We start from the raw sequence: 22,056 nt of genomic DNA on the forward strand, positions 1-22,056 counted from the left end.
AATATATAAAAAATACTCAGCGGAAGAAGTTCACCAGGGGGGCCACACCCTGCCCACGAGGGTGGGGGCGCGCCCTACCCCTCTGGGCGCGCCCCCCTACCTCGTGGGCCCCCTGGTGGCCCTCCGGTGGCCATCTTCTGCTATATGAGGTATTTCGATGGGAAAAAATAAGCAATCTTCTCGGACGAAACTCCGCCGCCACGAGGCGGAACCTTGGCGGATCCAATCTAGGGCTCCGGCAGAGCTGTTCTGCCGGAGAAACTTCCCTCCCGGAGGGGGAAATCATCGCCATCGTCATCACCAACTCTCCTCTCATCGGGAGAGGGCAATCTCCATCAACATCTTCATCAGCACCATCTCCTCTCAAAACCCTAGTTCATCTCTTGTATCCAATTCTTGTCTCCAAGTCCGGGATTGGTGCTAGTAGGTTGCTAGTAGTGTTAATTACTCCTTGTAGTTGATGCTAGTTGGTTTAATTGGTGGAAGATCATATGTTTAGATCCTATATGCATATTAATACCCCTCTGATTATGAACATGTTTATGCTTTTTGAGTAGTTACGTTTGTTCCTAAGGACATGGGAGAAGTCTTGCTATTAGTAGTCATGTGAATTTGGTATTCGTTCGATATTTTGCTGAGATGTATGTTGTCTCTCCTCTAGTGGTGTTATGTGAACTTCGACTACATGACACTTCACCATTGTTTGGGCCTAGAGGAGGGCATTGGGAAGTAATAAGTAGATGATGGGTTGCTAGAGTGACAGAAGCTTAAACCCTAGTTTATGTGTTGCTTCATAAGGGGCTGGTTTGGATCCATATGTTTCATGCTATGGTTAGGTTTACCTTAATACTTTTGTTGTAGTTGCGGATGCTTGCAATAGAGGTTAATCATAAGTGGGATGCTTGTCCAAGTAAGGACAACACCCAAGCACCGGTCCACCCACATACCAAATTATCAAAGTATCGAACGCGAATCATATGAACGTGATGAAAACTAGCTTGACGATATACCCATGTGTCCTCAGGAGCGCTTTACATCATATAAGAGTTTGTCCAGGCTTGTCCTTTGCTGCAAAAAGGATTGGGCCACCTTACTGCACCTTATTTACTTTTGTTACTTGTTGCTCGTTACAAATTATCCTATCACAAAACTATCTGTTACCACTTGTTTCAGTACTTGCATAGAATACCTTGCTGGAAACCTCTTATCATTTCCTTCTGCTCCTCGTTGGGTTCGACACTCTTACTTATCAAAAGGACTACGATAGATCCCCTATACTTGTGGGTCATCAAGCTAACAAAGTGTGCAAGCTCTAGCAATCCATTTATGGACTGGTGCAAGCCTCTCTGAGTTGGAATAAACGTTTTGATAGTGTGATCAAAGCATATGGGTTTATACAGACTTTTGGAGAAGCCTGTATTTACAACAAAGTGAGTGGGAGCTCTGTAGCATTTCTAATACTATATGTGGATGACATATTGCTAATTGGAAATGATATAGAATTTCTGGATAGCATAAAAGGATACTTGAATAAGAGTTTTTCAATGAAAGACCTCGGTGAAGCTACTTACATATTGGGCATCAAGATCTATAGAGATAGATCAAGACAATTAATTGGACTTTCACAAAGCACATACCTTGAAAAAGCTTTGAAAAAGTTCAAAATGGATCAAGCAAAGAAAGGGTTCTTGCCTGTATTACAAGGTGTGAAGTTGAGTCAGACTCAATGCCCGACCACTGCAGAAGATAGATAGAAAATGAAAAGTGTTCCCTATGCTTTAGCCATAGGCTCTATCATGTATGGAATGATGTGTACCAGACCGGATGTGTGCCTTGCTATTAGCTTAGCAGGGAGGTACCAAAGTAATCCAGGAATGGATCACTGGACAACGGTCAAGAACATCCTCAAATACCTGAAAAGGACTAAGGATATGTTCTCATTTATGGAGGTGACAAAGAGCTCGTCGTAAATGGTTACGTCGATGCAAGCTTTGACACTGATCCGGACGATTCTAAATCGCAAACCGGATACGTGTTTACATTGAACGGTGGAGCTGTCAGTTGGTGCAGTTCTAAAAAAAGCGTCGTGGCGGGATCTACGTGTGAAGCGGAGTACATAGCTGCTTCGGAAGCAGCGAATGAAGGAGTCTGGATGAAGGAGTTCACATCCGATCTAGGTGTCATACCTAGTGCATCGGGTCCAATGAAAATCTTTTGTGACAAAACTGGTGCAATTGCCTTGGCAAAGGAATCCAGATTTCACAAGAGAACCAAGCACATCAAGAGACGCTTCAATTCCATCCGGGACCAAGTCTAGGTGGGAGACATAGAGATTTGCAAGATACATACAGATATGAATGTTGCAGGCCCGTTGACTAAGCCTCTTCCACGAGCAAAACATGATCAGCACCAAGACTCCATGGGTGTTAGAATCATTACTGTGTAATCTATATTATTGACTCTAGTGCAAGTGGGAGACTGAAGGAAATATGCCCTAGAGGCAATAATAAATTTTATTATTTATTTCCTCATATCATGATAAAATGTTTATTATTCATGCTAGAATTGTATTAACCGGAAACATAATACATGTGTGAATATATAGACAAACATAGTGTTACTAGTATGCCTGACTTGACTAGCTCGTTGATCAAAGATGGTTGAGTTTCCTAGCCATAGACATGAGTTTTCATTTGATTAACGGGGTCACATCATTAGGAAGATGATGTGATTGACTTAACCCATTTCTTTTAGCTTAGCACTTGATCGTTTAGTTTACTTCTATTGCTTTCTTCATGACTTATACATGTTCCTATGACTATGAGATTATGCAACTCCCGATTAACGGAGGAACACTTTGTGTGCTACCAAACTTCACAATGTAACTGGGTGATTATAAAGGTGCTCTACAGGTGTCTCCTATGGTACTTGTTGAGTTGGCATAGATCGAGATTAGGATTTGTCACTCCGATTGTCGGAGAGGTATCTTTGGGCCCTCTCGGTAATGCACATCACTATAAGCGTTGCAAGCAATGTGACTAATGAGTTATTTGCAGGATGATGCATTACGGAACGAGTAAAGAGACTTGCCGGTAACAAGATTGAGCTAGGTATTGAGACACCGACGATCGAATCTCGGGCAAGTAACATACCGATGACAAAGGGAACAACATATGTTGTTATGCGGTTTGACCGATAAAGATCTTCGTAGAATATGTAGGAGCCAATATGAGCATCTAGGTTCCGCTATTGGTTATTGACCGGAGACGTGTCTCGGTCATGTCTACATAGTTCTCGAACCGTAGGGTCCGCACGCTTAAAGTTCTATGACGATCGGTATTATGAGTTTTTGTGTTTTGATGTACCGAAGGTAGTTCGGAGTCCCGGATGTGATCACGAACATGACGAGGAGTCTCTAAATGGTCGAGACGTAAAGATCGATATATTGGACGACTATGTTCGGACACCGGAAAGGTTCCGGAAGGTTTCGGACATATACCGGAGTACCGGGGGTTACCGGAACCCCCCGGGGAGTTAATTGGGCCTCATGGGCCCTAGTGGGAGAAGAGGAGGGGCGGCCAGGGCAGCCACGCGCCCCCTCCCCCTCTAGTCCGAATTGGACAAGGAGGGGGGCGGCGCCCCCCTTTTTCCTTCTCTTCCTCTCTCCCTTCCTTTCCTTCTCCTACTCCTACTAGGAAAAGAGGAGTCCTACTCCCGGTGGGAGTAGGACTGCCCCCTTGGCGTGCCCTCCTCCTGGCCAGCCGCCTCCCCCTAGCTCCTTTATATACGGGGGCAGGGGGCACCCCATAGACACAACAATTGATCATTGATCTTTTAGCCGTGTGCGGTGCCCCCCTCCACCATAATCCACCTCGGTCATATCGTAGTGGTGCTTAGGCGAAGCCCTGCAATGGTAGCTTCATCAACATCGTCATCACGCCGTCGTGCTGACGAAACTCTCCCTCGAGCTCTACTGGATCGTGAGTTCGCGGGACGTCACCGAGCTGAACGTGTGCTGAACGCGAAGGTGCCGTACGTTCGGTACTGAGGATCAGTCGATCGTGAAGACGTACGACTACATCAACCGCATTGTCATAACGCTTCCGCTTAACGGTGTACGAGGGTACGTGGACAACACTCTCCCCTCTCGTTGCTATGCATCACCATGATCTTGTGTGTGCGTAGGAATTTTTTTGAAATTACTACGTTCCCCAACAGTTTGACCGAAAGATCTTCGTAGAATATGTAGGAGCCAATATGAGCATCCAGGTTCCGCTATTGGTTATTGACCCGGAGATGTGTCTCGGTCATGTCTACATAGTTCTCAAACCCGTAGGGTCCACACGCTTAACGTTCGATGGCGATTTGTATTATGAGTTATGTGATTTGATGACCAAAGTTTGTTTGGAGTCTCGGATAAGATCACGGACATGACGAGGAGTCTCTAAATGATCGAGACATAAAGATTGATATATTGGACGATGTTATTCGGACACCGGGAGTTCCGCGAGGTATCGGATAACTATCAGAGTGCCGGAGGGTTATCGAAACCCCCCGGGGGAACTAATGGGCCTTGATGGGCCTTAGTGGGGAGAGAGAAGGGCCAAAAGGGGGCTGGCCGCGCCCCCCGCCCCTTGGGTCCGAATTGGACTAGGGGAAGGGGGCGGCGCCCCCCTTTCCTTCCCTTCCCCCTCTCCCTTCCTTCTTCCCCCTTTTCCTTAGGTGGAATCCTACTAGGACTTGGAGTCCTAGTAGGACTCCCCTCTCCTGGCGCGCCCTAGAGGGCCGGCCGGCCTCTCCTCCCCTCCTTTATATACGGGGGCAGGGGGCACCCTAGAGCACACAAGTTTCTCTTAACCATGTGCGGTGCCCCCCTCCACAGTTACACACATTGGTCGTATCGTCGTAGTGCTTAGGCGAAGCCCTGCGCCGGTAACTTCATCATCACTGTCGCCACACCGTCGTGCTGACAGAACTCTCCCACGGCCTCAACTGGATCAAGAGTTCGAGGGGCGTCATCGATTTGAACGTGTGCTGATCGCGGAGGTGTCGTACGTTCGGTACTTGGATCGGTTGGATCGCGAAGATGTTCGACTACATCAACCGTACTAAGCGCTTCCGCTTTCGGTCTACGAGGGTACGTGGACACACTCTCCCGTCTCGTTGCTATGCATCTCCTAGATAGAACTTGCGTGATCGTAGGTAATTTTTTTTAGAATACTGCGTTCCCCAACAGTTTAGTGTACTGAAGAAAAGCTTATTCAAAGACGGGAGGGGGGTATGAATGTGTTGAGCGGGATCCTCAGATGTTATCCAACTAGGAAAAGATTGAGAATCATTTCTGACAAAAGAGTGAAGTTCTGGGTATTTGTTGATCAGAGGTTCATCCAAGCACTTGTCATGCAAAAGGATAATATTTTGTCCATTTCACATTTTACGGTTACAATGTTTCACGAACTGTAGCACCCGCGCAACATCACAACAACCATAACCCCAAAAATCCATCAAATCAAAACGGAAACACGTCACCCAGAACCCACTGACCAAACACCCCATCAACATCGAACCTCAAGAGCCAGGATGACATGACCTCTCCTCATGGCCTATCTCCAGACCGGAACTAAAAGAAGTATCACAGCAAAAGGGAAAACAAAGGATGGTTGATGAGCTAATCTAAATGCAGTCACATGGCATGACGTAGTTCCTGCACATACTTGTTGAACTCACAACATTTTTTGGTGGCCTCGGTGATGTGGAAAGCAATCTTGGGCTAGGTGTAACAAGCGTCTTGACATGTAGGGATGAGCAGAAAAACCATGAGCCAAAACTGGATCAGAAAAACTGAGACCGAAGTTGAAAAAGGTTAGCAAATGTTCAAAACCTAACTTAGCTCATTGGGCCAAGATATTGCATCAAGGCCTAGCAAACTAAGCAGAATAGGCAATAGCCCATCTACCAACTACACCTACACAAATAGTCATGCATTAGCCCAAACGTACATAACCCTCAACCCTAATGTGTTCCATTCTTCCTCATAGTGTCGCCACCTCCAGTCACCTACCTCGCATAGTCCCAGCAACCGCAAGCGCCCAGTACGCGGCGGTGATCATGTCTTCTTCATGCTCGAAGGTTGTGCGCATATCTCCTGCGCACATCGGCCGATCGTTTGCATGGTTTCCACGCGCGACAGCCATGGATCCTTCATGGTCGAAGATGGCATTTGTAGCACTCACATAGCGGTCGGTGACCCACCTGCAACAGTTTGTAACTAGAGTTTCTTCATCCTACCATTTTTGTTCATGCTTGATTCCTGCTTGTATGTTCCAGCGTTTCTTCCTCAAGATTTGATTCCTGATTTATTCCTCCAGTAAAAATCGGTACTCCTCGGTCATGACCGAGGACCGAACCGAGTTCTTGGTGCAAAAAACAATTGATTTTGCATTTGTCGAGTAACTGATCAGTCATCACATATACGAATGAACCAAATTTCTTTCTTACTTGAAGAGCCGAAGCGATCCGTTCGATAAGACTGAATGCCCTGTCTAACCAAAATCCCATGGAGTGACCAAAGGGACCCACCGAGACGACGACCAAGTCAAAATCGTGGGGGTGCAAAATCTTAAATTGGACACCTCAATTGATTGTGAGAGCTTCAACCCCAAGGGAGCTTAGTGAATTAAAGGTTATATCGCTCGTTCTGAACAATAACTATAGCTCACTAATTTGAGCCATTTCTTTGGGTTGGTCCATTAGCACTACACTAAGCGGACACACAGAACGGTTTTAGAAAGCTTCCGGAACCTTTCGCCTGGTTTTGGGAAGGTTCTACAAGGTTTACTCTTCTTTCTTTTATTTTTTACTTTTTTGTTTCTTTTTTGGTTTAAAATTGCATCAAAAAATTATATTAAAAATAACATAAATTCATGAACACTTTTCAAAAATTTGAATTTTTACGAATTTTTATTTTCTTGAAATATGAGTTTTTTCTAAGTCCGCCCATAGTTTTAAATTTTGTGAACATTCCTTATATCTAACATCATTCTTCGAATTCATAGTTTTTTCTTCCCGAACATTTTTTCTAATTCATGGATATTTTTAAATTCATAAAGGATATTTACATTCATGAATATTTTTCACATTCACAAACAATTTCTAAATTTTCCATTTTTTGAATTTGGAATTTTTAAAATTCATTAACATTTTTTGAATTAGTGAACTTCTTTTCAACTTCGCATACATTTTTCAATTCTTGAACTTTTCTCAATTTGCAAAGATTTTTCAAATTCACAACTTTATTTTCAAATTTTTGAACTTTTCTCAATTCAAGAACATTTGTTCAAATTCTCAAATAGTTTTCTAAATTTGTGAACTTTTTTCAGTCATTGAACATTTTTTCTAATTGGCATTTTTTTTCTTTGAATGGATGGTAATTTTTCGAGTCCGTGAATATTTTTTGAAGTCCTGAACATGTTTATAAATTTGTGAATGTTTTTTAATTCTTGAACATGTTTAATTCTGTGAAGATTTTGTTCTTGAAAGTAACGGATTTCCACTAAAAAGAGGTATTCAATGGACTAAGGTTTTCTGTTCAACAAACATTTCCCATTTCAAATTTTTATTTTGATACTTATATTTCTTCCAACATGATAGAGGCATAGCACAAACAAACGGGGCGTAACTAACAGAAAACCCATGGGGAAGAAAGAAAATGAAGCAGAATGAAAACCATGGAGAAGAAAGAAATAAAAAACATAAAACCGTGAAGAAGAGGATTTCTTTTGTCTCGTATGTCAATTACGGGCTTCCACTATAGATGGGTTAAGTGACCAACCGCAAGCGATGTCATATCAGCTCGTAGCGTCGAGCAATCCAACAGATCCTACGGCACCTCGGGCGTGGTATTGAGCTTGCCCACTCAGGTTGTTCCCTTGACTAGTTTTTTCTTGTGTATTATGTTGCTAGTTTTATCGGTTTCCTTTTGTTTTTTTATCATTATTTATTTTAACTGTTCATCTTTCTTATAAATTCACATAATATTAAATTTTAGAACAATTTTAAATTTTCAGCATTTTTGACCCAGTGAATGTATTTAAAAATTAATGAACATGGTATATTTAAAATATAAATATGTAAATAATAGTGAATATTTCCTAAATCATTAAATTGTTTATCAATTCAGGAAAAAATAAATAAATTCACGAACATTTTATTCATTTTCGGATAATTTAGTGTCTTTTTTATAATCCTCGAAGATTTTTCTATTTTGAAAAATTAAATCGCAGTTTTTTGAAAAAATCATAAACGTTTTCTAAAAACAAGAACATTGTTTTCCAAATTTCTGCACTAACCAATTTTTTAAGCCGGTTTTGGGGAAAACCGGCTCAGGCCGAAGATGGGATGAGCAGCCGTTGCCAACAACCTGAAACAAAAAGCACGGTGGTTGGGCTGGGTTTGGGCTCCACCAAATGTAGAGCCCGAAAGCCTGAAATAAACCCAAAATACCTAAAAAAAGGGGGGGGGGGGTGTTCATAGACATATATAGTTATAATATTGTACTCCCTCCGTTCCAAAATAGATGACTCAACTTTATACTAAAGTTAGTACAAAGTTGGGTCATCTATTTTGGAACGGAGGGAGTATTATGGTTGCGCGCCAGATTATTCCATCACTTGCACTAACTATTTTATATAACTAAATCACATACCATCATTTATTAAGCTGAATCCATTTTTAAAATGTATATTCCGTTGCTGTGGTGGATTTATATTGTCAAAAAAAATTCATAGTGGACTGTAAAAAAGATATTAAGTAGTTGCGCAAAAAAAAAGATATTAAGTAGTTGCGCAAAAAAAGATATTAAGTAAAATAATTACCCCAGATAGCTTTTCTATGATCAGATGTCCAAAATCAAGTAGGTTTAATATTCATAAAAAAATCTCAGACAAAAGTGAATCAATCACATGAAGATATCGCTAATGGATTAATGAGAATAGTAAAAATAGCATAGCGTGTCAAGGATGCATAGGGGAAACAGCCGGTGCACCACAACATTGGTGCTACCGGTGAACCCGATTCTTATGATTGAAGTGGACTGGGAAAATATCTGGTGCACCGGAGCTTGTGGAGCTAACTGCTACCGGTGCACCGAACTCATACTCTGCTTTTAAAATGTTCAAAAAAATTGTGAATTTTTTTTAGCACACTCGCACAACATCAATGTAGGTTGTCACAAAGTTTCAAGTCAAAATTCCAGACATAACTCCAAAACAAAAAATGACAAATTTAACACTGAATATTACATAACATAACTTGGGCTTTAGATTTGGCCCATTATCACACCGATGCCAATTTTATCATTTTTGTATCTCAAGAAGTATTTCAAAGTTTTATATAAGTTTTGTGACATCATATATTGATGTTGCGTTAACATGCTAGAATTTTTTTCAGATTTTTTAAAATATTTTGTGGCATCCGGTGCACTGGTAGCACCACAAATGTGGGTGCACCAGATACATTCCCGGAGTGGACTACTGGAAATCTTGGGCAGAAATTCAGGGAATGAAGCGGGGAGAGCGTATCTGGTGCACCAGACCTGGTTGCACATTAAAAAATGTTCAATTTTTTATATTAGGCTCGTATTGATGTCAAAATTTTCATTTTGTATCCATGCAGTGTTTCGAATCTTGATATAAAATTTCATAACATCGAATGATGTTGTGTCAATGCACTAATTCTTCTTCAGATTTTATCAAACATTTTTGAATGTACAACCAGAGTCCGGTAGCATCAATTGCCCCGGTGCACCAGATACGCTCTCCTGAAGCGGGTGGGCTAGTGAATGCCATTGATGTGTTTGAAGTACGGCTAGGGTGCAGCTAAAGCAACGGTGTCCCCCATCGACTGGTTCATGTGATGTGAGCTGTGCAAATATACTGGAGTGCTATCCTAGCAAGCAACGATGGGACAAAGTATGTCGTTGACAAGAATAATACAGTACATAAATAATTAGAAATGAATTATCATGTAGGATTGCATTATCATGTCTAGGAATAATACATAAATAATTTTATATATCAATATCTATTGCGCCATACAAAAAAATGGATTTTTGTCCATAGAAAAGTTCTTTACAAATGTAATGTGAAAATATTTTAAAAATCTGATGGTATACAATCCCACCACTGAAATGACCCACATGGAAAATATATTCCAATAAATATCTTTCGAATCAATCGGGCTCTTATGTTTGTTTTTTAACTTGAAAACTTGTGAGCTGTGACATTGACACCCGTAATGCCTTCAAGTTACAATCACCATCTCAAAAAGACAGAAAAACATACTTGGAAACATTACCATGTCCGACAGCATGGCTGAGATTCCTAGTTACTTGAGCGAAAATAACATCTTCATTGATTCATATTTCATAGAGCTGGAGGGTCGACTTCATAAAAGAAGAAATGACTTTCTCGCAAATTGCTACCTGATATGACACGGCACATACTCTTCTTGCCTATCTTTTTAGCTATACTCGTTCTAACTCTTTCCAGTTCAGGACGAATCAACAAGACAGAAGCCATCTCGGATACGCATGCAGTTCCATAACCGGACCGGATCATCACCAGGAGTGGCTACCCTCTTTCGCATCAAAGTTTCGACAGAAATGGGCTTCCTCTTGCATCACTCCACAAAATCGCCCTGCAAAGATTTGATGCAAAATTGTGAACATCCTAGTGCGGATTAGAAGTTCCTAGCAAGAGTAACATGAGCACGGGAGGCAAAGATTGAGTGGTTATTTTGTGTGTTTACCTCAGCATGCACGTGAGCACTAGATTTCTAGTGATTGTCCCTGCCTCCCTGGTATGAAAACTTCTTGCCACACCCAGAGAATCAGATTGGATTGTCCAAACTGGATTTCTGAAGTTCAAAGTTGTTGAAAATGAAAAAACAGAGTGGTTTTCCAATTTATTGTAGAGAAATATCCATGAGACAAGTCAAAATGTACGATTGCATACACACCTTTGAAATGAGCATTTGCAATCTCCCAGGTTGCATTTAATCCTCTAAGTGACAAATTAGCCGTTACCCATTAGCTGATGCCGCTAGAAGTCTTCTTAAGCTGTTTAGTGCCACAGACACCGCACTGCACATATCGATGACTAGTTTGGTTATGGGCCTTGAAGCACTCCACATTAGAAGTCTTGATGCAGCAGTAACATCATAAGATTAGAAACGTCAACTTACAAGATTGAGACTGCTAGGCAATTCTTATTACACTAAGAAAACTAAACACGGAAATTTTATAGAAACTCAGTTTCTCACCATGTGATTCCTCGTGTTTCTGTAACTTGAAAGCATATTTGAAAGTCTTCCCATGGTTAACCTCTGGATAGATGGACTACTCTTGTATCCAACGCAAAGTTCAGTTAACATTTATGCATACTGAGGGCCATCCTCATGAATTTCTTGAACAGAGCATATAAATAGTTTTCCTTGATGATTAAGTAGATGGCGGTTCAAATAGTTCATACAGCAAAGGGTCTCTGTAACAGTTTTGAAAGGGACACATATCAGAATTATTTAAAGCCACTCAATCTGATTTGCTTCCGACAAAACATGATTTTTCCCATAGAGACAGTGCAACATCATACATCAGATCTTGGATTTTACATGTTTATCTGGAATAACACCCCTAAATGTGCCCAATTTCGTTGACTGTGACCTGCTTCACCTCCTGAAAGAACGACCTAAGACTCCAGCTCAATGAAAATTTGTTTGCCAATGGTTTCAAAATGAATTTCCTTTTGTTCAGGGGAAAAGCCATGTGTGGTCTTGGATCAGCTTGTCAACATGGATCACATAATTGTTGAGAAACACAGCACATAAAACAGAAATGACTGCTACATACGTGATGCCAAGTCGTTGCAGCAGAGCTTGAGTATTGCTAAAAAAATCCATTCCCTTGGTCAAATGATGCTTTTGTGTAGTACAGCCTCCCCTTTTTCTGCCCTTGCCTTGGGCGTGCATTACGGATTCAAGTGATTTTTGGCAACGAAATAAAGGAGACCCAACCACAATCTGTCCACAAACTCATCAACCATAACAAGCAGCTCAGAAGCCAATTTGCTCTATTGCAAACAGAATGCCCGTTTTTAATCATTTCCTTTATGAGCTCCCTGTACAAAACTGCAATGTCCTGGCCTTCAACCGTACCCATGAGTTACACAATTTCTTTGTTGCAAGATATTACCAATACAAAGATACAGACATCTTCCAGTACTGTTAGGTACCCATGTCCACCAAGCTCTCCTCTGAGCTCCTGGAGTGCCTTCTCATTTTCCTTCTCTCGAGAGCTTTGGAAGATCTTGCGGGCTAGGACACAAACATCAAAATTCTCTGATCCACAGACCCACCTCTGCAGTTGGAAATGATTCTGGATATAGGGTCAGTGTAGGTGAGTGTGCCAAGGTGGTCTTGCCCAATCCACCCATTCCAACATTGGGAAGGACCATGAGACTATTAGTGATAGGTTGACCAGTTAAGAGTCTGTAGAATGGCATGCTTCTCTTAATCTCTTGATTGGCCTATAATGTTCTCTGGGTCAACCAATGACAGAATCTATTTACCGCTACTGCTTGGGTGTCGGCCCTTGTTGCCATATTTAAACACAAAGGCATTCATATTATGGAATATAAAACGACTGTGATCTGGAAAGAGCTTTTATCACATCAAAGCCGACCTCGGAGTAGTGTCCCTACTTGGGTTGGCCGCAAAAACCTCGTACTTGAACTCGTCGAAGACTGACTTCATTCTCCTTGTAAGCACCTTGAGCTCCTTGAGCTAGGCCTTGACCCATTCCCAGTGGGTTGCTGCCTTCTCGGCCTTGGTGATGACTCCAGGATGACTGGGAGCAGATTCAGCTTCAGGATCTTGTGCTGCGTCTTCATGCCCTTCATCACCTCATATTAGTCCAGCATGTAGCTGGAAACCTTCTCCTTCACCATGGCCACCAGCAGCCCAACCACCATGGTTTGCAGGAATAATGGAATTTTGTTCGGATGTGATGTTGTCTGCGTGTGACAGACTGCCTGCATGTGCAGATGAAATGAAATTTGCTAAGAAAGTATAAGAAATAACCTCATGGCACATGTAAAATTTCTTCGATTACAGTTCATATAAATATCCTGAGAGGTTTAGGCTTTCAATGAATAGTTGCCCATCTCAAAAGCATCCTTGTCCGATAAGAATGGTGGCATCCCATTCCTTACCAATCATTTTCTGTCACGCCCTCACCATTGTCAATGGTGATGACGGACCACGAGTCGCCTGCCCCTGAAGAAGCCAGATCCAGCAGGCAGACCAAGCAAGCACCAGCGTGATTCTCAAGTCAGATGGCTCTGTGAGCTGGTATTGTGGAGCGTAAGCCCACATGTAAGATTGTGGTTACGTGTGTGATATAAGGGACACTGTTGGCCAGCATGTGGGGTGTGAAGAAATTGACTCTGAACATCTCTCGCTATTTTCTCTGCATCTGACCTACCTTCTCCTTCCTCCCTCCTGTACCACTCTTCCTCACCCAACTCTTGCTGTACCCTGTCAGCTATCAATGGATGAGACCCGGATCGTGACATTTTCCCCCTTCTTCCTTCACCTCCCTCCCCGCTCCATGGGCACCATGGCCTCAATGCCTCCCCCCTCCCCCACCCTATTAGTTTCGTGAGGTGAATCCAAGCATTCCCAAAGTAAATATTTTTTCTCAAGAATTCTCGCCACAATAACAAAATTGCGTGGAAATCTACCACGCAGCACATAACAGTAAAGGTTGCAGCTTGGTTTCCTGGCAGAGAAGTACTAAGAATGGAGCGCACCAAAACTGGAGAGGAATGCTTTAATTCCTCGAGCAGATGCTTTAATTCCTTCCCCTCTATCACACGAGGCGGTGCTGGTGTCCTGCAGACTGAAGCAAAAGTTCACACTCAGTGAAATCTTGGTCGTACGTTTACCTACATGATGAGGAAAAATAGTTGAATCTTCAATATGAAGTAAAGCAGAAAGAAAAATCATACTGCAAATACCCTTCTCACATGTATGCAACAAAGCTAAAACAGTGGAACTGACAGCATAAAGTACATGAGATTCTGGCACGAGCTCCTGAATCTGCTAACTCAACATAGCATAGGCAACCTCAAAGACTCAAACATCCATTCTTCCAGGTCCAGTTTGCCCTGACATATAAAACAGATTTCTCAACATAGAATCAGTAACCTCAAATATCTGCGAGATTTACATTACTAAAAATGCATTCATATGAAGAAAAGTGAACACATTAGAGATTTTACAAAATCTCAAGATTGTATACCTTTCCCAAATCGCCATCAGAAGTCATTACCCCTAATATTCCATAGAAAATTTCTTTGAATATGCTGTGCAAAAATCCATAAGATAAAACACAACAAATCAAACAAAGAATTCATATGCAAAATCCTTTAAATCAAAGAGGCTCCTATCTTTTCCCGATCGCCATCAGAAGTAATTACCACTAAAATTGTAACCAGTCGTGTTAGACTATTTGCCTGCCTTTCCTCGCCCATCCAAGATTAAAAGATTCATAGACATGTCACTTTCATGTGATCTGGACACACTGCAAAATGAACTCAACCATACAAGTAGGAAGTTCGGATTTCTTATACAGTTGTTCTGGCAGGAGAGCTTTCGCAAGCAATAACATAACTGCTTTCTGAGGAGTTAGTCTCATATGCAGCATATCAACTAGTCAACCAAATCCATCAAAAAATTGATACTTTGCAGGGAGCAACTTAATATCCACCTGATGTTTCCCTTTCCTTGAAAAGAGAGACAACAACAATGAGGTAGTTGAAGCTTCAAGTGAGATACTCTTCCCGTCAACTTTAGACAAATAATTGCCAGCCTTGGCTATCTCACCTTTTTTCAACAACATTCTGATGATATCATTTATAAGACCGGAACTGGGAACGATGCCACTGTTGTCCATTGATGAAAACATATTGTCAGCATCTTCCACTGCTCCGCCTTTTAGAAGATTTCTTATCATTACTGCATAAGTAGATTCATTGGGCACCAACCCATTGGCTGATATTGTAGCAAACAATTCCTTTGCTTCTTCCTTTCTTTGAACCTTGTACATTGCATTAATCATGGTATTGAGTATTTCAATATTGAACTTCACATTCATTGCTCGCAATTTCTGGAACAGTGCAATCGCTTCATCTACACAATTATTTCTACAAAGACCTCCAAGTATTATATTGTATATGACAATGTCCACTGTTGTTCCACTTTCAGTCATCTCATGGAACATTTCCATTGCAGCGACAGTTCTCCCGGCACGAAACAACCCATCCAACATGATGCCATATGTAACAGTGTCAGGTTTAATTCTCTTACGCAGCATTTCTCTAAACAAAGTCAGAGCATCATCAATCCTTCTGTTTTTAGAATAGCCATCAAGAAGTGCACTATAAGTAACAACATTAGGCTCAACACCAACTGATTCCATGACATCAAGTATTTTGAATGCTTTATCCATCTTCCCGACTAAGCAATATCCGTCAATCAGTGAATTAAATGTAATGACATTAGGCCTCTCACCTATGCCTATAACCAAGTCTAAGACATCATGTGCATCCATAACCCTTCCTTCTTTGCACAGACTGTTTATTACTGAATTGAAGAACACAATGTTTGGACGAGGAATACCTCTGTTCATCATTTCAGAAACCAGCTGCTTGGCTTTAACCAAATCACCGTCTATGCAAAAACCCTGAATTAGGGAGTGATAAACGGCTGTGTTTGGCTGAATTCCCATGGCAATCATCTGATTAAATTTTTCCATAGCGTCGGTCAACCTCCCCATTCTGGAAAGTGCGGCTATTACTATGGAATAGGTGACTACATCTGGACTCACTCCTTTTTCCCACATTTCTGTAAATATCAGCATAGCTTCTTCCGTCATTCCACGTTTAGCATATCCATTAATTAATATGTTGAAAACATGGCAGTTGGCAGCAATACCGTTTCTTTGCATTGAATTAAAGAGATCAATCATATCAGCAAAGCATCCTTCATTGGCATACCCATGAAGCAAAATACAGTAGGAGATGACATCTCTGTGGCCTTTGGCAGTCACGGCGTCAAAAAATTCTGCAGCTTCTTTGCTTCTTCCATGCTTACAAAGGTAAGTCATTAAGGAGCTGCAAGTAAAAATATCTGGTATAAGGCCCCGGCTTTTCATTTCTCTAAACAATTTAACAACCTCTTTCCACCACCCAGATGTGGAATATCCATGGATCATGCAATTATATGTCACATTATTGGGTTGAACACCTTTGTTAACCATCTGCTGAAGCACTAGCTCTGCCTTGTCCATTGCTCTGGCCTTGCACAATGCATCAATGATTGAACTATATGTCCACACATTGGGCTCAACACCTTGCTGCATCATTTCATGGAACAGATTGCATGCCTTGCCTGTTTCACCTTCCTTAAAGAAGCCATGGATGACGGTGCTATACGCCACCACGTTGGGGGAGCAGCCACCTCCTTCTTTCGCCATCATATGGAGCAGGTCGAGCCCCCGCTGACTCATGCTATTGTCGCATAAGCTCTTCAGAACAGTGGAGTATGCGAAGGCGTCAGGCACACAGCCGAGCTCGGGCATCCTATGAAGCAGCACGTTCACAGCCTCATCCGTCCGTTTTGCGTAGCAGAGGCACTTGAGGAAGGTGTTGGCGACGATCTGGTCAGCCTTCAGGCCCGTCCTGAGGAGGCGAGCCCTAGGTCCGGGCGATGCGCGCGGCAGCAGCAGCCCATGAGGATGCCGTAGGTGAAGATTGTGGGCGGTGCCACCCGCGCGCCGGATTCATCCCGGCAGACGCGGTTGAAGAGAGCGAGGGCGAGGGCGGGCCCATCTCTGCAGGCTCCGGAGGCGGGCGCACGGGCGAGGGCGGCAAGGAAGCCGTTGAGGGAGCGCCCGGGGACCGGGGTGGCCTGCCGCAGCAATTCGTCGAACAGGTGGTGTGCATCGTCTTGGCTGAGCGCCCCGGTGCGTACGCGCTCTGTTGCTGCGGCAAAGGCGGCATGTGGAGACCAGGAGTGCGAGGGCCGCGTGGTGGAGGAGAAGAGGCGACGGCGGAGGTGGATGCGGGACATCGGCGTGGTGGTGGTGCGGTACTGGTGGAGGCGGAGGAGGGGAGCCGCAGAGATAAAGCTGGAGGAGTGGCAGAGGACGGGCTCCGGGTAGGTGCAGGAGGGGTAGGGGCGGCGACGGAGGCGGATGCGGATGCGGATGCGGCGGAGCATCGGCGTCGGGAATGGCCGTCGACTGGAGTTCAGTTCGTACGAAGTGGCGAGAGATTAGTTTCCTTACATGGCAAAAGTGGAGATAGTCGTGCCTTCGCTTATTTTCCTTCGTCACATAACGAGCGTTCGCTAATTTCTGTCAATTGGCATGGGTCAAACCTCCCTGTCACAGAGTTTCCATGTTCAACTTCTGCGTCATGCTTAATTTTGGTATCTCTGTTCCTTTTCCAAAGAAGCACTTTGATTCCTTCATTTAAATGTTTAGCCTAACTTCACGTGCTTGGCATCGTTTCTTCCCTGTTATCAAAGTGCTCTCTCCTTCTTAATTGCTTCGTCATGTCATTTTTCCATTTATGTGAAATGCTTAGCACATGTACATTGTGTAGCACTGAGAAGATCCTTACGTTGTGGGTTGTACCAATTTAGGAATAGGAAATACGTTTGTGACATTTAAAAAAAATTGTTTATACAATGTAAAAAATGTTCGCTTAGCTTAAATAAAATGTATCATATCATTCAAAAAAATGTTTCAAAGTGTATTTGAAAATTTAATTTGTGGAACATGACAAATTTGCTTCATGGAACATGGCAATTTATTTTTTTGGACCATGGCCAATTTACTTCATGAACCATGGCAATTTTCATTTTTGTATCATGTCAAATTTTACTACATGGACCACGACAACTTGTTTTTTGGTATCATGTCAAATTTGCTTCAAGGATTATGACAAATTTACTGAAGAATCCTTGGTATTTTGTGCGCCAAGGCAAGTTTTTTTTTTCTGGAATTTTGTTTTGTACACACCAAGGCAATTTTCATCGTACATCTCATGATGAATTTTGTTTTTGGTAAATCATATTAGAACATGTCAAATTTTTCAAACAAATTGTGGTCATGTTTTGTACACCATGACAAGTTATACTTAAACATGACATGGCAAATTTTGTTTTCTTTGTACTATTTCACATTTTTTTTCTTTAAAATCCTTTTTGTCATCATCTTATGAAACAATGGCAACTTAGGTTCAGACGTGTTTTTTTTAAGTTTTCTTGCATGTGTTTTAAGTTGTGGCAAATTTAGTTTCTCACGCAAGTCAATTATAGAATTTCTTGTAAGGCCTTTTTAACTACAAACATCGTGTCTACTTTTTTTGTGCATAAGTATTTTAAATTTAGATATGGTAAATTTTTGTACAAACATGGCCCATAGACCCCAGTAGCTGTTGCCTGGTTGTTTGTATTCTTAAGGGATTGAAAAAAATAAGGCATTTTTTATCTGGTTTGTTTGAACATGATGGTAGTCTTATTGTATGTATCATGGTACTCCTTCCATTTCACAATGTAGTGCGCCCACGTTTCTCGAGATCTAAATTTGACCATAAATTTAACCAACGAGACCACTGAATTCGAATCGAAATATGAATTCAATGGTATAATTTTTGCTCTCACACAGTTGGTCTCGTTGGTCAAATTTATGGTCAAAGTTAGATCTCGAAAAGCACGGACGCACTACGTTGTGAAATGGAAGGAATAATTTGTTTTATTTTGTTTAGCCATTCAAAGTCGGGTCTAAATATCAGTTTATTAAGCTTAGTAGTCACAAGAAACCCTCAAGAAAGCTGACATTTCATGCATATCTAATCTCCGGCGCGAGTAGCGTCATAAAGAATCTCGCCAACCAAACGCTCCACGGCGAGATCATCCAGGCGACGCCGAGGTGAGACATATTGGCAATCTTGACGGGATCATAGTACTCCTGTCTCGGGTCTCCACCGATCGCCGGGTCAAGCGCAAGTATGATCGCCAAGTTGACGACCCCGTCGTCGTCGCCATAAATCACCTCCTGTCTCCACGGTCGGCAAGCCCACGCCGGTGAAACACGTCACGGGCACCACCGGCGCTCCGATGCTCAGGGCCGCGGGGAGGGCCTGCGTCTCGTAGAGCTGCACGGCCCGTGGCGGCAGCAGGGAACGCTGGCATGTTGTGCGTAGTGTAGCTCTTGTTGCCCGTGACCGCCAGCGGCATGCCATCACCAAAAGCGATACGAAAAGGCACCATGGTGATTGGTGAACACGCTGGGGAAGGTCATCGTGACGTCCGGTATTAACAGGACGTCGGTGGGCGACGCCGAGGTGGACGCGGAGCAACATGTGGAGATGAATTGCTGCATAGGAACCGCCGGCGTCCGTGGAAGCCGTGACAAAGTGTTTTTCTGAGTTTTGTTAGGCTTTGTGCCATGCTCAAGAAGACGAGGCGGCAGCGGCTTCTTAAAAATGGAATAAGGTTCTTCCTGTCTAGTCCTTATCTTAGTGATGTCTCAAACGTCATCATAAGGCGTGTGATCCGATCGGCGTTTGTCTTTGGTGAATCTGGTCTTCGTTTGTCTATGTCTATGTGTTTGCAGATTGGATCCTTTCAATCCATACTTCTCTTCATCGACGGCGTTGATGTTCTAATGCGCTAGTCTTATGGGGCCTCAACACGACGATTTTTTGATTGTTTACTACAGCGGCTCTGTCGAGGGAGGGATGATGACGGCGGCGCCTTCGGCTCATTTCAGTGCTTGTAGTCGTCGCTAGGCGTGGTCTATAGATCTGAATGTAATTTTTACCATTTCTGGTTTTATGGGAACAACTCTCTCAACAGCAGCTAAACTCTGAGTCCCCGAGACCAGCTGACCATATATATGCTGATTTAGAGCATCTCCAGCCGTTGGCCCCCTAAGAGGCGCTAAAAATTGCCCCCGGAGGCGCACCGGCGATAAACGACGCGCTGGGGGCGTGATGTCCCCCAGTCACGGCACCCATGTTTTTTTGAAAATATAAATTACGGCACAAATACGGCACAAATTCAACCAAACTTCGGCGAGTTCGTTCATATTTAAAATATTTTACAAAAAGAAAAAAAGCTACTAGGTTGCTCCTCGCCGTCTCCCCTCGCCGCCCGCTGCCCTTGCAGATCTACATGCCGAGGAGGCGATAGAACCGCGTGTAGTCGCCGCCGCCACCGTCGTCGTCGCCTCCGCCGCGACCGCTGTCCCTGCTGCAACACTCCCCGGTTGGTGCGGCGGGTTGGACGGTCCGGGGACGTCGTCGTCGTTGCTGTCGAGGACCACGATGTCGTGCTCGTCCTCGCGCCCACATTTGCAGGCGGCTATCTCCTCCAGGGCCCGGCGTTGCCGGACCATCTCGTCGCGGAGGTAATCATCCCGCGCCCATTACATGGCGCCCTCGTCGAAGATGCCGCGCCGGGCTATCTCCTCGTACTCCGCGGGAAGGCCGGGCTCCGGCTTCGGCCTGACAAGGACGAGGCGGCCAGAGGCGGGGGCGGAGTCGTCGATGCAGACGCCAGAGCTGCGGGTGCGCGCGCTGACAGGCGTGTCCTGGAGCTCCGGCTTGACGGGGCGGAGGCAGGGAGAGCCGGTCGACCGACCTGACGAGGAGGAGTACGCCCCGGGGTCCATGCGCCTCGGCGTCCACGAGCTCCCACGACAGCGAGAGAAAGACGGGGGGAGGGGTACTCCAGCCTCGGCGTGTTGCCGCCCTCGATGTACTCGAGGACGGCCTCCAGCGTGCAGCCGGGCACGCCCCACCATCGGCGCCGCCCCTCGGAGTTGAGCCTGTCGGAGGGAACTACGCCGTTGGTGGCCTCAAGTTGCTCGGCGTGGCGGCGGTAGAAGTATGGCTTCCAGAGCGGGCTGTCGGGGACGTAGCGTGGCCCCTCCCTCGCGCCCATGGCAGGGAGGAGCGGATACGCGCGATCTCCGCGCGCCGCGCCGCCCCGGTGGGCGGTGGCGGCACCGGGACCCCGCCGGCGCTGATTCTCCAGGCCCCGGGCATCCGCATGTCCGGCGGGACCGGGTACTCGGCCTCGAAGAGGAGCCGAGCTTCGTGCTCGTGAAGGTGGCGGCCGCCGAAGCCGTTCGCCGCCGCGCCGTCGCCTGGGAAGTGTTCGGCCATTATTTGAGCTGGAAACGGCGAGAGGAAAGGGAGGAAGGGGGAGAAAGGTAGCGCCGGCGGTGGAGACTCTGTGCGTGCCACCAGCGCGCTGGGGGTCAGCTTTATGTAGGCGGAGGCGCCGCGCGTACGCGTGGCATGCGAGGGGACGCGCGTCGTCTCGTTTTCACTGCACCGCCCGTGAGGCATCAATGGCGGAGGCTGACCGACGCGTCAGCGCGCGGCAACTTTGGCATTGATTTGCCGCGGGAAACGAGGCGATAAGGACGACGAAGCGGCGAGAAACGAGACGAGTCGCTGGCAAGGAGGGCCCGTGGCTCTTTCGCACCAAAAACGATTCGCCCGATGCCCCCGAGCGCCCCCAGCACGCCGAGGTCGGGTTGGGTCCGCCGGCGCCAATTTCGGCCCAAGCCGGCGAAAATTGAGCCCTTGGGAGCGCGACTGGATCGATTTTTTTACGTCGACGGCGAAAAACTCGTCTGAGAGGCCTTGTTAGGGACGCGGCTGGAGATGCTCTTAGCTAGGCCATTGTGTGCCAAGAAAGCTAAAGCGACTGAAGAACTTTCACCATAAAACGTTATCTCCAGTGGTCGTTTCCAGCTGGGTGGGCTCTATGCACAGATAATTAAACACCATTAAGCAGGTATTGTGTACCATGTCATGCGATTTGAATGTATAAGATGGCGTGTCCACAGATCGTCAAACCCCGGATCATAGCTAGATATACAAAAGCTATTACTCCCAGAACTCAGCACCCGAACCT

At 44.5% G+C, this 22,056-nt stretch overlaps 2 protein-coding genes across 7 annotated transcripts; both read right to left on the bottom strand.

The window, feature by feature from the left end:
- Positions 1-10,063: 10,063 nt before the first annotated feature.
- On the bottom strand, positions 10,064-16,810 carry LOC125545254 (uncharacterized). Of its 6 annotated transcripts, none has more exons than XM_087546163.1 (8): positions 16,051-16,792; positions 14,357-15,960; positions 14,082-14,222; positions 13,866-14,000; positions 11,320-13,085; positions 11,017-11,197; positions 10,807-10,914; positions 10,064-10,695 (listed from the first exon to the last, which is right to left on the bottom strand). In XM_087546163.1, exons 1-2 carry the CDS (start codon positions 16,694-16,696, stop codon positions 14,771-14,773), a joined length of 1,836 nt encoding a protein of 611 aa, XP_087402289.1. In that variant the 5' UTR covers positions 16,697-16,792; the 3' UTR covers positions 10,064-10,695; positions 10,807-10,914; positions 11,017-11,197; positions 11,320-13,085; positions 13,866-14,000; positions 14,082-14,222; positions 14,357-14,770. The 6 variants fall into 6 exon arrangements, with proteins under 6 accessions (XP_087402289.1, XP_087402286.1, XP_087402285.1 ...); XM_087546152.1 differs by having other exon boundaries at positions 10,065-10,695; positions 14,357-14,420; positions 14,535-16,810; XM_087546160.1 differs by having other exon boundaries at positions 14,128-14,222; positions 14,357-16,810.
- Positions 16,786-17,337, bottom strand: LOC147989856 (uncharacterized). Its single transcript, XM_087546176.1, has one exon. The coding sequence runs from the start codon at positions 17,335-17,337 to the stop codon at positions 16,786-16,788; it is 552 nt and encodes a 183-aa protein (XP_087402302.1).
- Between the last annotated feature and the right edge of the window lie 4,719 nt (positions 17,338-22,056).

Source organism: Triticum urartu, chromosome 1A (genome assembly GCF_056163025.1).
Source record: "Triticum urartu cultivar PI428250 chromosome 1A, HENAU_Tu73, whole genome shotgun sequence".
NCBI classification, from domain to species: Eukaryota; Viridiplantae; Streptophyta; class Magnoliopsida; order Poales; family Poaceae; genus Triticum; species Triticum urartu.